At 51.7% G+C, this 20,555-nt stretch overlaps 1 protein-coding gene and 1 long non-coding RNA gene across 4 annotated transcripts in view; one reads left to right on the top strand and one right to left on the bottom strand.

Moving 5' to 3' along the window:
- The window catches only part of ANKRD52 (ankyrin repeat domain 52), a 51,866-nt gene that overhangs the window by 26,065 nt on the left and 5,246 nt on the right, over positions 1 to 20,555 (top strand). For all 3 annotated transcript variants that reach the window (XM_048327443.1, XM_048327442.1, XM_048327440.1), the window contains 9 exons: positions 654 to 725; positions 2,786 to 2,987; positions 6,214 to 6,301; positions 14,928 to 15,045; positions 17,445 to 17,664; positions 18,757 to 18,844; positions 19,474 to 19,557; positions 19,680 to 19,825; positions 19,960 to 20,042. In XM_048327443.1, the coding sequence (XP_048183400.1) occupies positions 654 to 725; positions 2,786 to 2,987; positions 6,214 to 6,301; positions 14,928 to 15,045; positions 17,445 to 17,664; positions 18,757 to 18,844; positions 19,474 to 19,557; positions 19,680 to 19,825; positions 19,960 to 20,042 (1,101 nt within the window). The remainder of the gene's footprint in view (positions 1 to 653; positions 726 to 2,785; positions 2,988 to 6,213; positions 6,302 to 14,927; positions 15,046 to 17,444; positions 17,665 to 18,756; positions 18,845 to 19,473; positions 19,558 to 19,679; positions 19,826 to 19,959; positions 20,043 to 20,555) is intronic.
- On the bottom strand, positions 13,218 to 13,740 carry LOC125337671. The gene is made up of 3 exons (XR_007208109.1): positions 13,639 to 13,740; positions 13,467 to 13,552; positions 13,218 to 13,360 (listed from the first exon to the last, which is right to left on the bottom strand). It is a non-coding gene; the product is annotated as an uncharacterized LOC125337671 (long non-coding RNA).

Below are 20,555 nucleotides of genomic sequence, written 5' to 3'. Positions count from 1 at the left end.
GTGTTCAGGGCTCGTTCTGGGTCCTGGAAGGATTCTGGGGGTGTTCCTGGGCTCGTTCTGGGTCCTGGAAGGGTTCTGGGCTTGTTCTGGGTCCTGGAAGGGTTCTGGGGGTGTTCTGGGCGCATTCTGGGTCCTGGAAGGGTTCTGGGGGGTGTTCAGGGTTCGTTCTGGGTCCTGGAAGGGTTCTGGGGGAGTTCAGGGCTCGTTCTGGGTCCTGGAAGGGGGCCCAGCGTGCCCAGCCGTGGCCGTGGCTCCTGGGGAGCCGCTGGAATCTCGGGAGGAGCTGGAGAGGAACAATCGGAGCCGAGCTGGAATCTGAAATGGGAAAAACTGGGAGAAAGGAGCGGGGGGGAGGGGAGGGGACCTGAGTCCGGAATTTGGGGAATTCTCTTCCCTTTGGAAAAGCAATTCCGGACAATTCCTTTGGAATTCTTTCGGAGCTCCCCAAAACCGCCTTGGGGAGGGGGATGGGGATTGGGGCTGGGAATGTCACATCCCGAATTTCCCAGGGTTTGGATCGGGGTTCCTGCTCCCTCCGGGGCTCCCCGGGAGTGGGGCTGGGTGTAGAATGCTCCGGGATCCCTCCTGGATCCTTCCTGATCCCTCCTGATCCCTCCTGGATCCCTCCTGGATTCGGGATTTTCCCCTTGCAGCTCCTGGAAATGTCTTTTAACTGCCTGGAGGACGTGGAGAGCAGCGTCCCCGTCAGCCCTTTGCACTTAGCTGTGAGTACCTGCAGGGTCCTGGAAGGGAGTCCTGGGCTTGTTCTGGGTCCTGGAAGGGAGTCCTGGGCTCCTGCAGGGTCCTGGAAGGGAGTCCTGGGTTTGTTCTGGGTCCTGGAAGGGAGTCCTGGGCTTGTTCTGAGTCCTGGAAGGGAGTCCTGGGTTTGTTCTGGGTCCTGGAAGGGAGTCCTGGGCTTGTTCTGGGTCCTGGAAGGGAGTCCTGGGATCCTGCTGGGTCCTGGAAGGGAGTCCTGGGCTTGTTCTGGGTCCTGGAAGGGTTCTTGGGGTGTTCTGGGCTCCTGCAGGGTCCTGGAAGGGTGTTCTGGGGGTGTTCTGGGTTCTTTCTGGGTCCTGGAAGGGTTCTCAGGGAGTCCTGGGACCCTGCAGGGTCCTGGAAGGGAGTCCTGGGATCCTGCAGGGTCCTGGAATGGAGTCCTGGGCTTGTTCTGGGTCCTGGAAGGGAGTCCTGGGATCCTGCAGGGTCCTGGAAGGGTTCTGGGGGAGACATTTCTGGTGGGGATACTTTTGGCTCCCTGGGGGGCACTCCTGACCACCCCAACCTCCACTTTGACCACCCAACCTCCACTTTGACCACCCAACCTCCACTTTGACCACCCCAACCTCCATTTGACCACCCAACCTCCACTTTGACCACCCCGAGCTCCATTTGACCACCCCAACCTCCACTTTGACCACCCCAACCTCCACTTTGACCACCCCAACCTCCACTTTGACCACCCTGAGCTCCATTTGACCACCCCAACCTCCACTTTGACCACCCCAACCTCCACTTTGACCACCCTGAGCTCCATTTGACCACCCCAACCTCCACTTTGACCACCCCCAACCTCCACTTTGACCACCCTGAGCTCCATTTGACCACCCCAACCTCCACTTTGACCTCCCAACCTCCACTTTGACCACCCCAACCTCCACTTTGACCACCCTGAGCTCCATTTGACCACCCCAACCTCCACTTTGACCACCCCAACCTCCTCTTTGACCACCCAACCTCCACTTTGACCTCCCAACCTCCACTTTGACCACCCCAACCTCCATTTGACCACCTCAACCTCCACTTTGACCACCCAACCTCCACTTTGACCACCCAACCTCCACTTTGACCACCCCAACCTCCACTTTGACCACCCCAACCTCCACTTTGACCACCCTGAGCTCCATTTGACCTCCCAAGCACCACTTTGACCACCCAACCTCCACTTTGACCACCCCGAGCACCACTTTGACCACCCCGAGCACCACTTTGACCACCCCAACCTCCACTTTGACCACCCCAACCTCCACTTTGACCTCCCAACCTCCACTTTGACCACCCCAACCTCCTCTTTGACCACCCAACCTCCACTTTGACCTCCCAACCTCCACTTTGACCACCCCAACCTCCACTTTGACCACCCAACCTCCACTTTGACCACCCCAACCTCCACTTTGACCTCCCAACCTCCACTTTGACCACCCTGAGCTCCATTTGACCTCCCAAGCACCACTTTGACCACCCCGAGCACCACTTTGACCACCCCGAGCACCACTTTGACCACCCAACCTCCACTTTGCCCACCCCAACCTCCACTTTGACCACCCAACCTCCACTTTGACCACCCTGAGCTCCATTTGACCTCCCAAGCACCACTTTGACCACCCCACCTCCACTTTGACCACCCCGAGCACCACTTTGACCACCCCGAGCACCACTTTGACCACCCAACCTCCACTTTGACCTCCCAACCTCCACTTTGACCACCCCAACCTCCATTTGACCACCTCAACCTCCACTTTGACCACCTCAACCTCCACTTTGACCTCCCAACCTCCACTTTGACCACCCTGAGCTCCATTTGACCTCCCAAGCACCACTTTGACCACCCCACCTCCACTTTGACCACCCCGAGCACCACTTTGACCACCCAACCTCCACTTTGACCACCCCAACCTCCTCTTTGACCACCCAACCTCCACTTTGACCTCCCAACCTCCACTTTGACCCCCCCTCCGCGTGCCCCCCCCCACGATCCCCTCTCCATCCACGCCCCTCTCCCCGCCAGGCCTACAATGGTCACTGTGAAGCCCTCAAGGCCCTGGCCGAGACGCTGGTGAACCTGGACGTGCGGGACCACCGGGGCCGCACCGCGCTCTACCTGGCCACCGAGCGCGGCTCCACCGAGTGCGTGCAGGTGCTCACCAGCCACGGCGCCTCCGCGCTGCTCAAGGAGAGGAAGAGGAAGTGGACTCCTCTCCACGCCGCGGGTGAGCGCCCAGGGCTACCGAGAGCAGCCCCTCCGAGCCACCGGGGCTCTTCCCAAAGCCCTCGGGATGAGCCCCTTTCCCGTGGGGTTTGACCCGTCCTGGCTCTTTGTTGGCCTCGTTTTCTCTCTTTTGCTCGGCCCTGGTTTTTCTTGGTTCGTTTTTTCCTCGCTCTTGGTTTCCTCCTCTTTGGTTTCCTCGTCCCTCGTTTTTTTCTGTTTGCCTGTTCCCTTTTCTCCTGGTCCCTGTTTTGCTCCTCCCTGTTTTCCTCACCCTTCTTTTCCTCATTTCTCTTTTCTTCCTCCCTCTTTTCTTCCTCCCTCTTTTCCTCCCTCCCTCTTTTCCTCCCTCCTCCTTTCCTCATCCCTCTTTTTTTTCCTCATCCCCCTTTTTTCTCACCCCTCTTTTCCTGATCTCTCTTTTTCTCATCCCTCTTTTTTTTCCCCATCCCTCCTTTCCTCATCCGCCTTTTTTTCCTCATCCCCCTTTTTTTCTCCCTCTTTTCTTCCTCATCCCTCTTTTCTTCCTCCCTCTTTTCCTCCCTCCTCCTTTCCTCATCCCTATTTTTTCCCCATCCCTCTTTTCCTCATTCCTTTCATCCTGCTCCCTCTTTCCTCATCCCTCTTTTTCTCACCTTTTTCTCACCCCTCTTTTCCTCACCCCCCTTTTTTTTATCCCTCTTTTCCTGATCCCACTTTTTTTCCTCATCCCTGTTTTCCTCTTGCCTCCTGTCCTCATCCCCCTTTTTTCTCTCCCTCTTTTCCTCACCCCTCTTTTCTTCCTCCCTCTTTTCTTCCTCCTCCTTTCCTCATCCCTCTTTTTTTTCCTCATCCCCCTTTTTTCTCACCTCTCTTTTCCTCATCTCTCTTTTCCTTCTCCCTCTTTTTTTCCCCCATCCCTCCTTTCCTCATCCCTCTTTTTCTCACCTTTTTCTCATCCCTCTTTTCTTCATCCCCCTTCTTTTCCTCATCCCCTCTTTTCCTGATCCCACTTTTTTTCCTCATCCCTGTTTTCCTCTTGCCTGCTGTCCTCACCCCCCTTTTTTCTCTCCCTCTTTTCCTCACCCCTCTTTTCTTCCTCCCTCTTTTCCTCCCTCCTCCTTTCCTCATCCCTATTTTTTCCCCCATCCCTCTTTTCCTCATTCCTTTCATCCTGCTCCCTCTTTTCCTCATCCCTCTTTTTCTCACCTCTCTTTTCTCACCCCTCTTTTCCTGATCTCTCTTTTCCTTGTCCCTCTTTTTTTGCCCCCATCCCTCCTTTCCTCATCCCTCTTTTCCTCACCTTTTTCTCATCCCTCTTTTCTTCATCCCCCTTTTTTTTCTCATCCCTCTTTTCCTGATCCCTCTTTTTTTTCTCACCCCCCCATTTTTTTCTCCATCTTTTCCTCATCCCTGTTTTCCTCATATCTCCTGTCCTCATCCCCCTTTTTTCTCTCCCTCTTTTCCTCACCCTCTTTTCCTCCCTCCTCCTTCCCTCATCCCTATTTTTTCCCCCCATCCCTCTTTTCCTCATTCCTTTCATCCTGCTCCCTCTTTTCCTCGTCCCTCTTTTTCTCACCCCTCTTTTCCTGATCTCTCTTCTCCTCATCCATCTTTTCTGTCCCCCATCCCTCTTTTTTTTCTCATCCCTCTTTTTTTTCCTCACCCTTCTTTTCCTCATCCCTCTTTTCCTGATCCCACTTTTTTTCCTCATCCCTATTTTCCTCTTGCCTCCTGTTCTCACCCCCCTTTTTCTCTCCCTCTTTTCCTCATCCCTCTTTTCTTCCTCCCTCTTTTCCTCCCTCCTCCTTTCCTCATCCCTATTTTTTTCCTCATCCCTTTTTTCCTCATTCCTTTCATCCTGCTCCCTCTTTCCTCATCCCTCTTTTTCTCACCTCTCTTTTTCTCATCCCTCTTTTCCTCACCCCCCTTTTTTTTTCTCACCCCTCTTTTCCTGATCCCTCTTTTCCTCATCCCTCTTTTCCTCATCCCTCTTTTCCTGATCCCACTTTTTTTCCTCATCCCTGTTTTCCTCTTGCCTCCTGTCCTCATCCCCCTTTTTTCTCTCCCTCTTTTCTTCCTCCCTCTTTTCCTCCCTCCTTTCCTCATCCCTACTTTTTTCCCCATCCCTCTTTTCCTGTTCCCTTTTATCCTGGTCCCTCTTTTCCTCATCCCTCTTTTTCTGACCCCTCTTTTCCTCACTCCTCCTGTCCTCATCCCTCTTTTTCTCATCCCTCTTTTCCTGATTCCCCTTTTTTTTCCTCACTCTTCTTTTCCTCACTCCTCTTTTCCTCACCCCCTTTTTTTTTATCCCTCTTTTCCTGATCCCTCTTTTTTTCCTCATCCCCTTTTTTTCTCCCTCTTTTCCTCATCCCTCTTTTCTTCCTCCCTCTTTTCCTCCCTCCTCCTTTCCTCATCCCTCTTTTTTTTTTTCCATCCTTCTTTTCCTGACTCTTTTCATCGTGGTCCCTCTTTTCCCCATCCCTCTTTTCCTGATCCCTCTTTTTTTTTCTCATCCCTCTTTTTTTTCCTCATCCCCCCTTTTTCTCCCTCTTTTCCTCATCTCTCTTTTTTTCCTCATCCCTCCTTTCCTCATCCCTCTTTTTTTTCCCCATCCCTCTTTTCCTGATCCTTTTTTTCCTGGTCCCTCTTTTCCTCACCCCACTTTTTTTTCCTCACCCCTTTTCTTCATCCCTTTTCCTCATTCCTCTTTTTCTCACCTCTCTTTTTCTCATCCCTCTTTTACTGGTCCCTCTTTTTTATCCTCGTCCCTCTTTTCCTCATCCCCCTTTTTTTTTCCTCATTCCTCTTTTCCTGATCCCTCTTTTCCTTCTCACCTCTCTTTTTCTCATCCCTCTTTTTTTTCCTCACCCCCCTTTTTTTTCCTCCCTCTTTTCCTCACTCCTCCTGTCCCCATCCCTCTTTTTTATCCCCATCCCTCTTTTCCTCATCCCCCTTTTTTTCCTCACCTCTCTTTCCCTCATCCCTCTTTTTTATCCCCATCTCTCTTCTCCTCATCCCCCTTTTTTCTCTCCCTCTTTTCCTCACTCCTCTTTTTTTCCTCTTTTCCTCACTCCTCCTCTCCCCATCCCTCTCTTTTTTCCCATCCCTCTTTTCCTCATCCCCCTTTTTTTCCTCACCTCTTCTTTTCCTCATCCCTCTTTTTTATCCCCATCCCCCTTTTTTCCCCCATCCCTCTTTTCCTCATCCCCTTTTTTCCTCACCTCTCTTTTCCTGGTCCCTGTGTCCAGCTGCCAACGGGAACACGGATTCCCTGCACCTCCTGATCGACAGCGGGGAGCGGGCGGACATCACCGACGTCATGGACATCCACGGCCAGTGAGTGCCCTCGGCGTCGCCCTGGCACCTCCAGAGCTGCCCTGGCCCCCTCCAGAGCCACCCTGGCTCCCTCCAGAGCCTCCCTGGCTCCCTCCAGAGCTGCCCTGGCACCTCCAGAGCCTCCCTGGCACCCTCCAGAGCCACCCTGCCTCCCTCCAGAGCCACCCTGCCTCCCTCCAGAGCCTCCCTGGCACCCTCCAGAGCTGCCCTGGCACCTCCAGAGCCTCCCTGGCTCCCTCCAGAGCCTCCCTGGCACCTCCAGAGCCTCCCTGGCACCTCCAGAGCCTCCCTGGCACCCTCCAGAGCCACCCTGGCCCCCTCCAGAGCTGCCCTGGCACCCTCCAGAGCCACCCTGGCCCCCTCCAGAGCCTCCCTGGCACCTCCAGAGCCTCCCTGGCACCTCCAGAGCTGCCCTGGCCCCCTCCAGAGCCTCCCTGGCACCTCCAGAGCCTCCCTGGCACCCTCCAGAGCTGCCCTGGCACCTCCAGAGCTGCCCTGGCCCCCTCCAGAGCCTCCCTGGCACCTCCAGAGCCTCCCTGGCACCCTCCAGAGCCTCCCTGGCACCTCCAGAGCTGCCCTGGCCCCCTCCAGAGCCTCCCTGGCACCTCCAGAGCCTCCCTGGCACCTCCAGAGCCACCCTGGCACCCTCCAGAGCTGCCCTGGCACCTCCAGAGCCACCCTGGCTCCTTCCAGAGCTGCCCTGGCCCCCTCCAGAGCCTCCCTGGCACCTCCAGAGCCTCCCTGGCACCCTCCAGAGCCACCCTGGCTCCCTCCAGAGCTGCCCTGGCTCCCTCCAGAGCCTCCCTGGCACCTCCAGAGCCTCCCTGGCACCATCCAGAGCCACCCTGGCTCCCTCCAGAGCTGCCCTGGCCCCCTCCAGAGCCTCCCTGGCACCTCCAGAGCCACCCTGGCACCTCCAGAGCCTCCCTGGCCCCCTCCAGAGCCTCCCTGGCCCCTCCAGAGCCTCCCTGGCACCATCCAGAGCCGCCCTGGCACCTCCAGAGCCTCCCTGGCACCTCCAGAGCCTCCCTGGCACCTCCAGAGCTGCCCTGGCACCTCCAGAGCCTCCCTGGCCCCCTCCAGAGCCTCCCTGGCCCCTCCAGAGCCTCCCTGGCACCATCCAGAGCCGCCCTGGCACCTCCAGAGCCTCCCTGGCACCTCCAGAGCCTCCCTGGCACCTCCAGAGCTGCCCTGGCCCCCTCCAGAGCCTCCCTGGCACCTCCAGAGCTGCCCTGGCCCCCTCCAGAGCCACCCTGGCTCCTTCCAGAGCTGCCCTGGCACCTCCAGAGCCTCCTTGGCACCTCCAGAGCTGCCCTGGCCCCCTCCAGAGCCGCCCTGGCACCTCCAGAGCCTCCCTGGCACCTCCAGAGCCACCCTGGCACCTCCAGAGCCTCCCTGGCACCCTCCAGAGCCACCCTGGCTCCCTCCAGAGCCGCCCTGGCACCTCCAGAGCCTCCCTGGCACCTCCAGAGCCTCCCTGGCACCCTGGGCGGGGCAGGAGAACACAAGGAAGGTTCCCTGAGAGCCCTCCGTGAATTCCAGCCCAGGCAGAGCAGGCGGGAATTCGGGAAATTCCTGGGATTTCCTGGGTTCGTTCGTGGGATTTTCGGAGTTTATTCATGGGATTTATTGAATTTATTCGTGGAATTTAGTGAATTTATTTATGGGATTTATTGAGTTTATTCGTGGGATTTATTGAGTTTATTCGTGGAATTTAGTGAATTTATTTATGGGATTTATTGAGTTTATTCGTGGGATTTATTGAGTTTATTAGTGGAATTTAGTGAATTTATTTATGGGATTTATTGAGTTTATTAATGGAATTTATTGAATTTATTAGTGGAATCTATTGAGTTTATTCATGGGATTTACTGAGTTTATTAATGGGATTTACTGAGTTTATTAGTGGAATTTATTGAGTTTATTTATTGAAATTACTGAATTTTTTAATGGGATTTATTGAGTTTATTAGTGGAATTTTGGGAGTTTATTTGTGGAATTTATTGTATTTATTAGTGGAATTTAGGGAGTTTATTTGTGGAATTTACTGAGTTTATTTATGGAATTTAGTGAATTTATTAGTGGAATTTATTGAGTTTTTTCATGGAATTTCGGGAGTTTATTTGTGGAATTGATTGAGTTTATTCATGGAATTTATTGAATTTATTAATGGAATTTATTGAGTTTATTAATGGAATTTATTGAATTTATTAATGGGACTTACTGAGTTTATTAGTGGAATTTACTGAATTTATTAGTGGAATTTAGGGAGTTTATTCATGGAATTTACTGAGTTTATTCATGGAATTTATTGAATTTATTTATGGGATTTATTGAATTTATTTATGGAATTTAGTGAATTTATTAGTGGAATTTATTGAGTTTTTTCTTGGAATTTCGGGAGTTTATTCATGGAATTTATTGAATTTATTCATGGAATTTAGGGAGTTTATTCATTAAATTTACTGCATTTATTTATGGAATTGATTTTCTTTATTTATGGAATTTATTGAATTTATTAGTGGAATTTATATATTTTTTTCGTGGAGTTTACTGAGTTTATTAGTGGAATTTAGGGAGTTTATTAATGGAATTTATTGAATTTATTAGTGGAATTTATTGAGTTTTTTAGTGGAATCTAGGGAGTTCATTTGTGGAATTTATTGCATTTATTGGTGGAATTTATCGAATTTATTAGTGGAATTTACTGAGTTTATTAATGGAATTTATTGAATTTATTAATGGAATTGATTGAGTTTATTCATGGAATTCACTGAATTTGTTTATGGCATTGATTGCGTTTATTTATGGAATTTATTGAGTTTATTAGTGGAATCTATTGAGTTTATTAATGGAATTGATTGAATTTATTAATGGAATTGATTGAATTTATTAGTGGAATTGACTGAGTTTATACATGGAATTTACTGAGTTTATTTGTGGAATTTATTGAGTTTATTAGTGGAATTTATTGCATTTATTCATGGAATTGATTGAATTTATTAGTGGAATTTAGGGAGTTTATTCATGGAATTGATTGAGTTTATTCATGGAATTTAGTGAGTTTATTCGTGGAATTTATTGAGTTTATTTATGGAATTTATTGAATTTATTAGTGGAATCTATTGAGTTTATTCATGGAATTTACTGAATTTATTAATGGGACTTATTGAGTTTATTAGTGGAATTTACTGAATTTATTAGTGGAATTTAGGGAGTTTATTCATGGAATTGATTGAGTTTATTCATGGAGTTTATTGAATTTATTGATGGGATTTATTGAATTTATTAGTGGAATTTACTGAGTTTATTCATGGAATTTATTGAATTTATTTATGGGATTTATTGAGTTTATTTATGGAATTTATTGAATTTATTAGTGGAATTTATTGAGTTTGTTAGTGGAATTTATTGAATTTATTGATGGAATTTAGGGAGTTTATTCATGGAATTTACTGAGTTTATTCATGGAATTTATTGAATTTATTAGTGGAATTTATTGAGTTTATTGATGGAATTTACTGAGTTTATTCATGAAATTTAGGGAGTTTATTCATGGAATTGATTGAGTTTATTAGTGGAATTTACTGAGTTTATTCATGGAATTTATTGAATTTATTTATGGGATTTATTGAGTTTATTGATGGGATTTACTGAGTTTATTCATGGGATTTATTGAGTTTATTGATGGGATTTACTGAATTTATTCATGGAATTTATTGAGTTTATTTATGGGATTTATTGAGTTTATTCATGGAATTTATTGAATTTATTAGTGGAATTTACTGAGTTTATTTATGGAATTTACTGAATTTTTTAATGGGATTTATTGAGTTTATTTGTGGAATTTATTGAGTTTATTAGTGGAATTTCGGGAGTTTATTAATGGAATTTACTGAGTTTATTCATGGAATTTACTGGATTTATTAGTGGAATTTATTGAATTTATTCATGGAATTTACTGAGTTTATTCGTGGAATTTAGGGAGTTTATTAATGGAATTTACTGAGTTTATTCATGGAATTTACTGAATTTATTAGTGGAATTTATTGAATTTATTGATGGAATTTACTGAGTTTATTAGTGGAATTTAGGGAGTTTATTAATGGAATTGATTGAGTTTATTAGTGGAATTTACTGAGTTTATTCATGGAATTTATTGAATTTACTTATGGGATTTATTGAGTTTATTGATGGGATTTACTGAGTTTATTTATGGAATTTATTGAATTTATTAGTGGAATTTACTGAGTTTTTTCATGGAATTTCGGTAGTTTATTTGTGGCATTTATTGAATTTATTCATGGAATTTATTGAATTTATTCATGGAATTGATTGAATTTATTCATGGAATTCACTGAATTTGTTTATGGCATTGATTGCGTTTATTTATGGAATTTATTGAGTTTATTAGTGGAATCTATTGAGTTTATTAATGGAATTGATTGAATTTATTAGTGGAATTGACTGAATTTATACATGGAATTTACTGAGTTTATTTGTGGAATTTATTGAGTTTATTAGTGGAATTTATTGAATTTATTCATGGAATTGATAGAATTTATTAGTGGAATTTAGGGAGTTTATTCATGGAATTGGTTGAGTTTATTCATGGAATTTAGTGAGTTTATTCATGGAATTTATTGAGTTTATTTATGGAATTTATTGAATTTATTAATGGGACTTACTGAGTTTATTAGTGGAATTTACTGAATTTATTAGTAGAATTTACTGAGTTTATTCATGGAATTGGTTGAGTTTATTCATGGAATTTACTGAATTTATTTATGGGATTTATTGAGTTTATTTATGGAATTTATTGAATTTATTAGTGGAATTTATTGAGTTTGTTAGTGGAATTTATTGAATTTATTAGTGGAATTTAGGGAGTTTATTCATGGAATTTACTGGGTTTATTCATGGAATTTATTGAATTTATTTATGGGATTTATTGAGTTTATTTATGGAATTTATTGAATTTATTAGTGGAATTTATTGAGTTTGTTAGTGGAATTTATTGAATTTATTAGTGGAATTTAGGGAGTTTATTCATGGAATTTACTGGGTTTATTCATGGAATTTATTGAATTTATTAGTGGAATTTACTGAGTTTATTTATGGAATTTACTGAATTTTTTAATGGGATTTATTGAGTTTATTTGTGGAATTTATTGAGTTTATTAGTGGAATTTCGGGAGTTTATTAATGGAATTTACTGAGTTTATTTGTGGAATTTACTGAATTTATTAGTGGAATTTATTGAATTTATTGATGGAATTTACTGAGTTTATTCGTGGAATTTAGGGAGTTTATTCATGGAATTGATTGAGTTTATTCATGGAATTTACTGAGTTTATTGATGGAATTTATTGAATTTATTTATGGGATTTATTGAGTTTATTTATGGAATTTATTGAATTTATTAGTGGAATTTATTGAATTTATTAGTGGAATTTACTGAGTTTATTCGTGGAATTTAGGGAGTTTATTCATGGAATTGATTGAGTTTATTCATGGAATTTACTGAGTTTATTGATGGAATTTATTGAATTTATTTAGGGGATTTATTGAGTTTATTGATGGGATTTACTGAGTTTATTGATGGAATTTCGGGAGTTTTTTATGGGATTTATTGAGTTTATTGATGGAATTTCGGGAGCTTTTCAATGGCATTTATTGAGTTTATTGATGGAATTTCGGGAGCTTTTGGATGGAATCCCAGCAGGGCACTGAGGGCTGGAAGGAGACTTTAAGAGCAGCTCCCCCTCCCCCTTCCCAGCTCTTCCTTGTCCTTCCCGAGGCTGCCGGGATTTGGGAATGGGCTCGGCTCGTCCCTCCTTGTTCTCTGCACCCGATGAACGTTTTCGGTTCCATTTGCATTTGCATTCTTTAGTTAAAACTTTGAATTTGTTCCTGCTTAAATATCCCGGAGGCATCGCCTGCATTCCTGATTGTCCCTCCCCATTCCTGATTGTCCCTCACCTGCATTCCCAGTTATCCCACACCATTCCCAGTTATCCCACACCATTCCTGATTGTCCCTCACCATTCCCAGTTATCCATCACCTCCATTCCCAGTTATCCCTCACCTCCATTCCCAGTTATCCCTCACCATTCCCAGTTATCCCTCACCATTCCCAATTATCCCACACCATTCCCAGTTCTCCCTCCCCATTCCCAGTTGTCTCTCACCTCCATTCCCAGTTCCCCCCCCATTCCCAGTTGTCTCTCTCCTCCATTCCCAGTTCCCCCCCCATTCCCAGTTGTCCCTCACCTCCATTCCCAGTTGTCCCACACCATTCCTGATTGTCCCTCACCATTCCCAGTTATCTCTCACCATTCCCGATTATCCCTCACCTCCATTCCCAGTTATCCCTCACCTCCATTCCCGGTTATCCCTCACCTCCATTCCCAATTATCCCTCATCTCCATTCCCAGTTATCCCTCTCCTCCATTCCCAGTTATCCCTCACCTCCATTCCCAGTTATCCCTCACCGTTCCCAATTATCCCTCACCATTCCCAGTTATCCCTCATCTCCATTCCCAGTTATCCCTCACCTCCATTCCCCGTTATCCCTCATCTCCATTCCCAGTTATCCCTCTCCTCCATTCCCAGTTATCCCTCACCATTCCTGATTGTCCCTCACCATTCCCAGTTATCCCTCACCTCCATTCCCAGTTATCCCTCACCTCCATTCCCGGTTATCCCTCACCATTCCCAATTATCCCTCACCTCCATTCCCAGTTATCCCTCTCCTCCATTCCCAGTTATCCCTCACCGTTCCCAGTTATCCCTCACCTCCATTCCCAGTTATCCCTCACCGTTCCCAATTATCCCTCACCATTCCCAGTTATCCCTCATCTCCATTCCCAGTTATCCCTCTCCTCCATTCCCAGTTATCCCTCACCATTCCCAGTTATCCCTCACCTCCATTCCCAGTTATCCCTCACCGTTCCCAGTTATCCCTCACCTCCATTCCCAGTTATCCCTCACTTCCATTCCCAGTTATCCCTCACCGTTCCCAGTTATCCCTCACCTCCATTCCCAGTTATCCCTCACCTCCATTCCCAGTTATCCCACACCATTCCCAATCGTCCCTCATCTCCATTCCCAATTATCCCTCCCCATTCCCAGTTATCCCTCACCATTCCTGATTGTCCCTCACCATTCCCAGTTATCCCTCACCTCCATTCCCAGTTATCCCTCACCATTCCTAATTATCCCTCACCTCCATTCCCAGTTATCCCTCACCTCCATTCCCAGTTATCCCTCACTGTTCCCAGTTATCCCTCACCTCCATTTCCAGTTATCCCTCATCATTCCCAGTTATCCCTCACCATTCCCAATTATCCCTCATCTCCATTCCCAGTTCTCCCTCCCCATTCCCAGTTCTCCCTCCCCATTCCCAGTTCCCCCCACTATTCCCAGTTGTCCCTCACCTCCATTCCCAGTTCCCCCCCCCATTCCCAGTTGTGCCACCCTTGGCAATTCCAGCCGGCTGCAGTTGGCCCTGCTGGACACGGGGAGAAGCTCCGAGCCCCCAAACCCGGCCCCGCAATCCCAGCGCAGCCGGGCCCCGCTGGGGCTGGGGAGACGCGGAATTCCCGAATCCCAAACCCGCTTTCCACGCCCACCGTGCCCCTTTTCCATGCCCACCGTGCCCCTTTTCCGCACCCACCGTGCCCCTTTTCTGCACCCACCGTGCCCCTTTTCCGTGCCCCTTTTCCGAGCCCACCGTGCCCCTTTTCCGTTCCCACCGTGCCCCTTTTCTGCGCCCACCGTGCCCCTTTTCCGTGCCCCTTTTCCGTGCCCCTTTTCCATGCCCACCGTGCCCCTTTTCTGCCCCCACCGTGCCCCTTTTCTGCCCCCACCGTGCCCCTTTTCTGCGCCCACCGTGCCCCTTTTCCAAACCCACCGTGCCCCTTTTCCGTGCCCACCGTGCCCCTTTTCTGCACCCACCGTGCCCCTTTTCCGATCCCACCGTGCCCCTTTTCTGCACCCACCGTGCCCCTTTTCCGTGCCCACTGTGCCCCTTTTCCGTGCCCCTTTTCTGCACCCACCGTGCCCCTTTTCTGCGCCCACCGTGCCCCTTTTCCATGCCCACCGTGCCCCTTTTCTGATCCCACCATGCCCCTTTTCTGCACCCACCGTGCCCCTTTTCCCACCGTGCCCCTTTTCCAAACCCACCATTCCCCTTTTCCATGCCCACCATGCCCCTTTTCCGAGCCCACCGTGCCCCTTTTCTGCACCCACCGTGCCCCTTTTCTGAGCCCACCGTGCCCCTTTTCCAAGACCACCGTGCCCCTTTTCTGCACCCACCGTTCCCTTTTTCTGAGCCCACCGTGCCCCTTTTCCGTTCCCACTGTGCCCCTTTTCCGTGCCCCTTTTCCGTGCCCCTTTTCTGCACCCACCGTGCCCCTTTTCCGAGCCCACCGTGCCCCTTTTCCATGCCCACTGTGCCCCTTTTCCGTGCCCCTTTTCCGAGCCCACCGTGCCCCTTTTCCATGCCCACCGTGCCCCTTTTCCGTGCCCCTTTTCCGAGCCCACTGTGCCCCTTTTCCATGCCCACCGTGCCCCTTTTCCGTGCCCCTTTTCCATGCCCACCGTGCCCTTTTCCGTGCCCCAGGACCCCGCTGATGTTGGCCATCATGAACGGCCACGTGGACTGCGTCCACCTCCTGCTGGAGAAGGGATCCACGGCCGACGCCGCGGACAAGAGGGGCCGCACCGCGCTGCACCGAGGGGTGAGCGCGTCCCCGAGGGGCCCCGGGCTCTGGCCACGCGAGGGTCCCCACGGGGGGAACGGGATCCCCACGGGGGGAACGGGATCCTCACAGGGGGAACGGGTTCCTCACAGGGGGAATGGGATCCCCACAGAGGGAACGGGATCCCCACAGAGGGAACGGGATCCCCATGGAGGGAATGGGATCCCCACGGGGGGAACGGGATCCCCACGGGGGGAACGGGATCCCCATGGAGGGAACGGGATCCCCACGGGGGGAACGGGATCCCCATGGAGGGAACGGGATCCCCATGGAGGGAACGGGATCCCCACGGGGGGAACGGGATCCTCACGGAGGGAATGGGATCCCCACAGAGGGAACGGGATCCCCACAGAGGGAACGGGATCCCCATGGAGGGAATGGGATCCCCACGGAGGGAACGGGATCCTCACAGGGGGAACAGGATCCTCACAGGGGGAATGGGATCCCCACGGGGGGAACGGGATCCCCACAGAGGGAACGGGATCCCCATGGAGGGAACAGGATCCCCATGGGGGGAACGGGATCCCCATGGAGGGAACGGGATCCCCACGGGGGGAACGGGATCCTCATGGAGGGAATGGGATCCCCATGGAGGGAACGGGATCCCCATGGGGGGAACGGGATCCCCATGGAGGGAACAGGATCCCCACGGAGGGAATGGGATCCTCACAGGGGGAACGGGATCCTCATGGAGGGAACGGGATCCCCATGGAGGGAACGGGATCCCCACAGGGGGAATGGGATCCTCACAGGGGGAATGGGATCCCCATGGAGGGAATGGGATCCCCACGGGGGGAACGGGATCCTCACAGGGGGAATGGGATCCCCACGGGGGGAACGGGATCCTCATGGAGGGAATGGGATCCCCATGGAGGGAACGGGATCCCCACAGGGGGAATGGGATCCTCACAGGGGGAACGGGATCCCCACAGAGGGAACGGGATCCCCATGGAGGGAACGGGATCCTCATGGAGGGAACGGGATCCCCATGGAGGGAACGGGATCCCCATGGGGGGAATGGGATCCCCACGGGGGGAACGGGATCCTCATGGAGGGAATGGGATCCCCATGGAGGGAACAGGATCCCCCACAGGGGGAACGGGATCCTCATGGAGGGAACGGGATCCTCACAGGGGGAATGGGATCCCCATGGAGGGAACGGGATCCCCACGGAGGGAACGGGATCCCCATGGGGGGAATGGGATCCCCATGGAGGGAACGGGATCCTCATGGAGGGAATGGGATCCCCACGGGGGGAACGGGATCCCCACGGAGGGAACGGGATCCCCACGGGGGGAATGGGATCCCCATGGAGGGAACGGGATCCCCATGGAGGGAATGGGATCCCCACGGGGGGAATGGGATCCCCACGGGGGGAACGGGATCCCCACAGAGGGAATGGGATCCCCATGGAGGGAATGGGATCCTCACCAGGGGAACGGGATCCCCATGGAGGGAACGGGATCCCCACGGAGGGAACGGGATCCCCATGGAGGGAACGGGATCCTCATGGAGGGAACGGGATCCCCACGGAGGGAACGGGATCCTCATGGAGGGAACGGGATCCCCATGGAGGGAACGGGATCCCCACGGAGGGAACGGGATCCTCATGGAGGGAACGGGATCCCCACAGTGGGAATGAGATCCCCACGGGGGGAATGGGATCCCCTCCCGGAGAGCGGGAGAGAGGGAAAAGGGCGTTGGATGAGCTGGGCTGAGGGTGGCAGTGTCCCTTAGGGTGGCAGTGTCCCTTAGGGTGGCAGTGTCCCTGAGGGTGGCAGTGTCCCCGAGGGTGGCGGTGTCCCTGAGGGTGGCGGTGTCCCTGAAGGTGGCAGTGTCCCTGAGGGTGGCAGTGTCCCTTAGGGTGGCAGTGTCCCCGAGGGTGGCGGTGTCCCTGAGGGTGGCGGTGTCCCTGAAGGTGGCAGTGTCCCTTAGGGTGGCAGTGTCCCCGAGGGTGGCAGTGTCCCCGAGGGTGGCAGTGTCCCTGAAGGTGGCAGTGTCCCCGAGGGTGGCAGTGTCCCTTAGGGTGGCAGTGTCCCCGAGGGTGGCGGTGTCCCTTAGGGTGGCAGTGTCCCTGAGGGTGGCAGTGTCCCTGAAGGTGGCAGTGTCCCCGAGGGTGGCAGTGTCCCTTAGGGTGGCAGTGTCCCCGAGGGTGGCGGTGTCCCTGAGGGTGGCAGTGTCCCTGAAGGTGGCAGTGTCCCTGCGGGTGGTGTCAGTGAAGGTGGGGGTGTCCCTGAGGGTGGCAGTGTCCCTGAAGGTGGCAGTGTCCCCGAGGGTGGCAGTGTCCCTTAGGGTGGCAGTGTCCCCGAGGGTGGCAGTGTCCCTGAAGGTGGCGGTGTCCCCGAGGGTGACGCCGTGCTGCCGTGTCCTGTCCCCAGGCCGTGACCGGCTGTGAGGATTGCCTGGCTGCTCTGCTGGACCACGATGCCTTCGTTCTGTGCCGGGATTTCAAGGGCCGGACCCCGATCCACTTCGCCTCAGCGTGCGGCCACCTGGAGGTCCTGCGGACCCTGCTGCAGGCAGCGCTCTCCACTGACCCCCTGGACTCCGTGGTGGACTACAGCGGCTACTCACCCATGCACTGGGCTTCTTACAGTGGTGAGAGCCTTGCCTTCCCTCTGGAAATAGGGAAATCCAGGTTATCCTCAGCCCCCTCCTGCTGCTTTGGGAGTTTTCCTGCTGGAAAGGGTGGTAGGAGTCCACGAGGGAGATTCTGACCCCATCAGGTTCCTTAAAAAAAAAATACTGGAATGGGAAAGGAGCTGTTCCAGAGCAGCTTCCTGCAGGATTTGTGGGATGGCAGCAGGTGGGACTGAGAATGGGGATGGGGAAATCCAGGTTATCCTCAGCCTCCTCCCACTGCTTGGGGAGTTTTCCTGGTGGAAAGGGTGGCAGGAATCTGAGAGGGAGGCTCCCAGATCTGTCAGGCTCCCTAAAAGAGGATTGGAATGGGAAAGGAGCTGTTCCAGAGCAGCTTCCTGCAGGATTTGTGGGATGGCAGCAGGAAGGGATGTCCCTGTGGGAGCTGTGAGTCCTTCAGGGGCTGTGTGGGATTAGAAACCTCCTCAAGCTGCTGCCAGCGGGGAAATGGATCCTCTGCCCCTGTGCCAGGCACTGGAAGGGGTTGGGCACCTCCTTTGGGCCTCTGGCTCTTCGGGCAGCTCTTCTCTACTGGTGAGGCCACACCTGGGTCCAGTTCTGGCCCTCACGGCCACAGGGACACTGAGGGGCCGGAGCGTGGCCAGAGCTGGCCAAGGGCTGGGCCAGCAGGAGAAGGGTCTGGAGAACTCCTGAGGGAGCTGGGAAAGGGGCTCAGCCTGGAGCGAAGGAGGCTCAGGAGGGACCTTTTCACCCCACAACTCCCTGACAGGAGAGCGGAGCCGGCTGGGGTCGGGCTCTGCTCCCAGGGAACACCAGGATGAGAAATGGCCCCAGATTCCTCCAGGAGAGGGTCACGATGGACAGCAGCAGGAATTTCCTCATGGGAAGGGTGGTCAGGCTTTGGAACAGCCCAGGAGGGATTGGAGTGCCCATCCCTGGAGGTGTCCAAGGAAGGGCTGGACGTGGCACTCGATGTTCTGGGAGGGCTTTTCCAGCCTCAGGGATTCAGGGATTCTGTGAGGTGCCTTCAATCCCTGTGCTCCAGGGAGCCCCGGTGCTGACCCCGTTGCTGTCCCTCTCTCTCCTCAGGGCACGAAGATTGTCTTGAATTGTTACTTGAACACAACCCGTTTGCGTACCTAGAAGGAAACCCCTTTACTCCATTGCACTGTGCAGTGTAAGTGACACCCCAAAAACCGTTCTGGGCCTTGGATCCCCTGGGATGTGCTAAAGGAGGGGTTTTATCCCAAAAACAATTCCAGGCCTTGGAGCCTCTGGGATGTGCTGGAAGGGGAGTTTTACCTCAGACAGTTCCAGGGCTTGGAGCCCCTGCGATGTGCTGGAAGGGGAGTTTTACCCAAAAAAATTCCAGGCCTTGGATCCCCTGGGATGTGCTGAAAGGGGAGTTTTACCTCAGACAATTCCAGGCCTTGGAGCCTCTGGGATGTGTTAAAAGGGGAGTTTTACCCCAAAAACAATTTCTTAAGGAATCCACAGGCCCTTGAGCCTCTGAGATGTGCTGAGGGGCCCAAAATAACTCCAGGCCTTGGAGGCCCTGGGATGTGCTAAAGGAGGGGTTTTACCCCAAAAACAATTCCAGGCCTTGGAGCCTCTGGGATGTGTTGAAAAGGGAGTTTTACCTCAGACAATTCCAGGCCTTGGATCCCCTGGGATGTGTTGAAAAGGGAGTTTTACCTCAGACAATTCCAGGCCTTGAATCCCCTGGGATGTGCTGCTCTCATCCCAACCCTGCTGCTGCTTTTCCCAGCCCTTTTCCTAACTTCCCTTCTCATCCCATTCCCACAGAATTAACAACCAGGACGGCACTGCTGAAATGCTGGTGGAAGCATTAGGTGCCAAGATTGTTAATAGCAGAGATGCCAAAGGAAGGTGAGCCCAGCCTTGTCCCCTCCTTGGCACCCCAGCTGTCCCTCCCACGCCATTCCTGCCAGGATCACGCCGTTCCCTCCTCCTGAGCCGCTGGGTTTGTGGTTTGTTTTTGGCCTCCCCAGGACACCCCTTCACGCTGCTGCCTTTGCAGACAACGTCCATGGTTTACAGCTGCTCCTGCGCCACCAGGCCGAGGTGGACACGGCGGACAAGCTGGGCAGGACCCCCCTCATGGTGGCTTCGGAGAACGGGCACACGGCAGCAGTGGGTGGGTGCTGGCAGAGCTGCCCAGAGCCTCGGATCCTGTGGGGGACAGAGGTGTCCTCGCTGCTGGCGGGCACGTGGGGGACGTTGTCGTGCTCTGGGTGGCTTCTCCTCAGCGGTTCCTTCTCGTCCTTGCAGAGTTCCTGCTGTTCCAAGCGAAAGCAAATATAACTGTGCTGGATGTCAACAAGAACACAGCTCTTCACCTGGCCTGCAGCAAGGTAGGCACGTGGCGGAGGGGGTGGCACTGGCACCGTGTCACCGTGGTGGGCTGGCACTGCCCGGCTGCTCTGCACAGACACACCCAGGGGGGTTTTGGAGCAGCTCAGGTGGCACAGAGCTGTCTGTGTTTTTCCTGGGGAGGAGTTTCCAGGGTCATTTCCATGCCTGGAAGTGCCTCAGGCTGGGTTGGATGAGGCTGGGAGCAGCCTGGGATGGGGAGAGGTGTCCCAGGAGTGGATTGGGATGGGTTTGTGGGGAAGAGAAGGATCCAGAGAGACCTTCCAGTGCCTGAAGGGGCTTCAGGGAGACCTTCCAGTGCCTGAAGGGGCTTCAGGGAGACCTTCCAGTGCCCAAAGGGGCTCCAGGGAGACCTTCCAGTGCCCAAAGGGGCTTCAGGGAGACCTTCCAGTGCCCAAAGGGGCTCCAGGGAGACCTTCCAGTGCCCAAAGGGGTTCCAGAGAGACCTTCCAGTGCCTGAAGGGGCTTCAGGGAGACCTTCCAGTGCCCAAAGG

This window comes from Corvus hawaiiensis, chromosome 24 (genome assembly GCF_020740725.1).
Source record: "Corvus hawaiiensis isolate bCorHaw1 chromosome 24, bCorHaw1.pri.cur, whole genome shotgun sequence".
NCBI classification, from domain to species: domain Eukaryota; kingdom Metazoa; phylum Chordata; class Aves; order Passeriformes; family Corvidae; genus Corvus; species Corvus hawaiiensis.
This window is presented reverse-complemented; position numbering and strand designations above follow the sequence as displayed.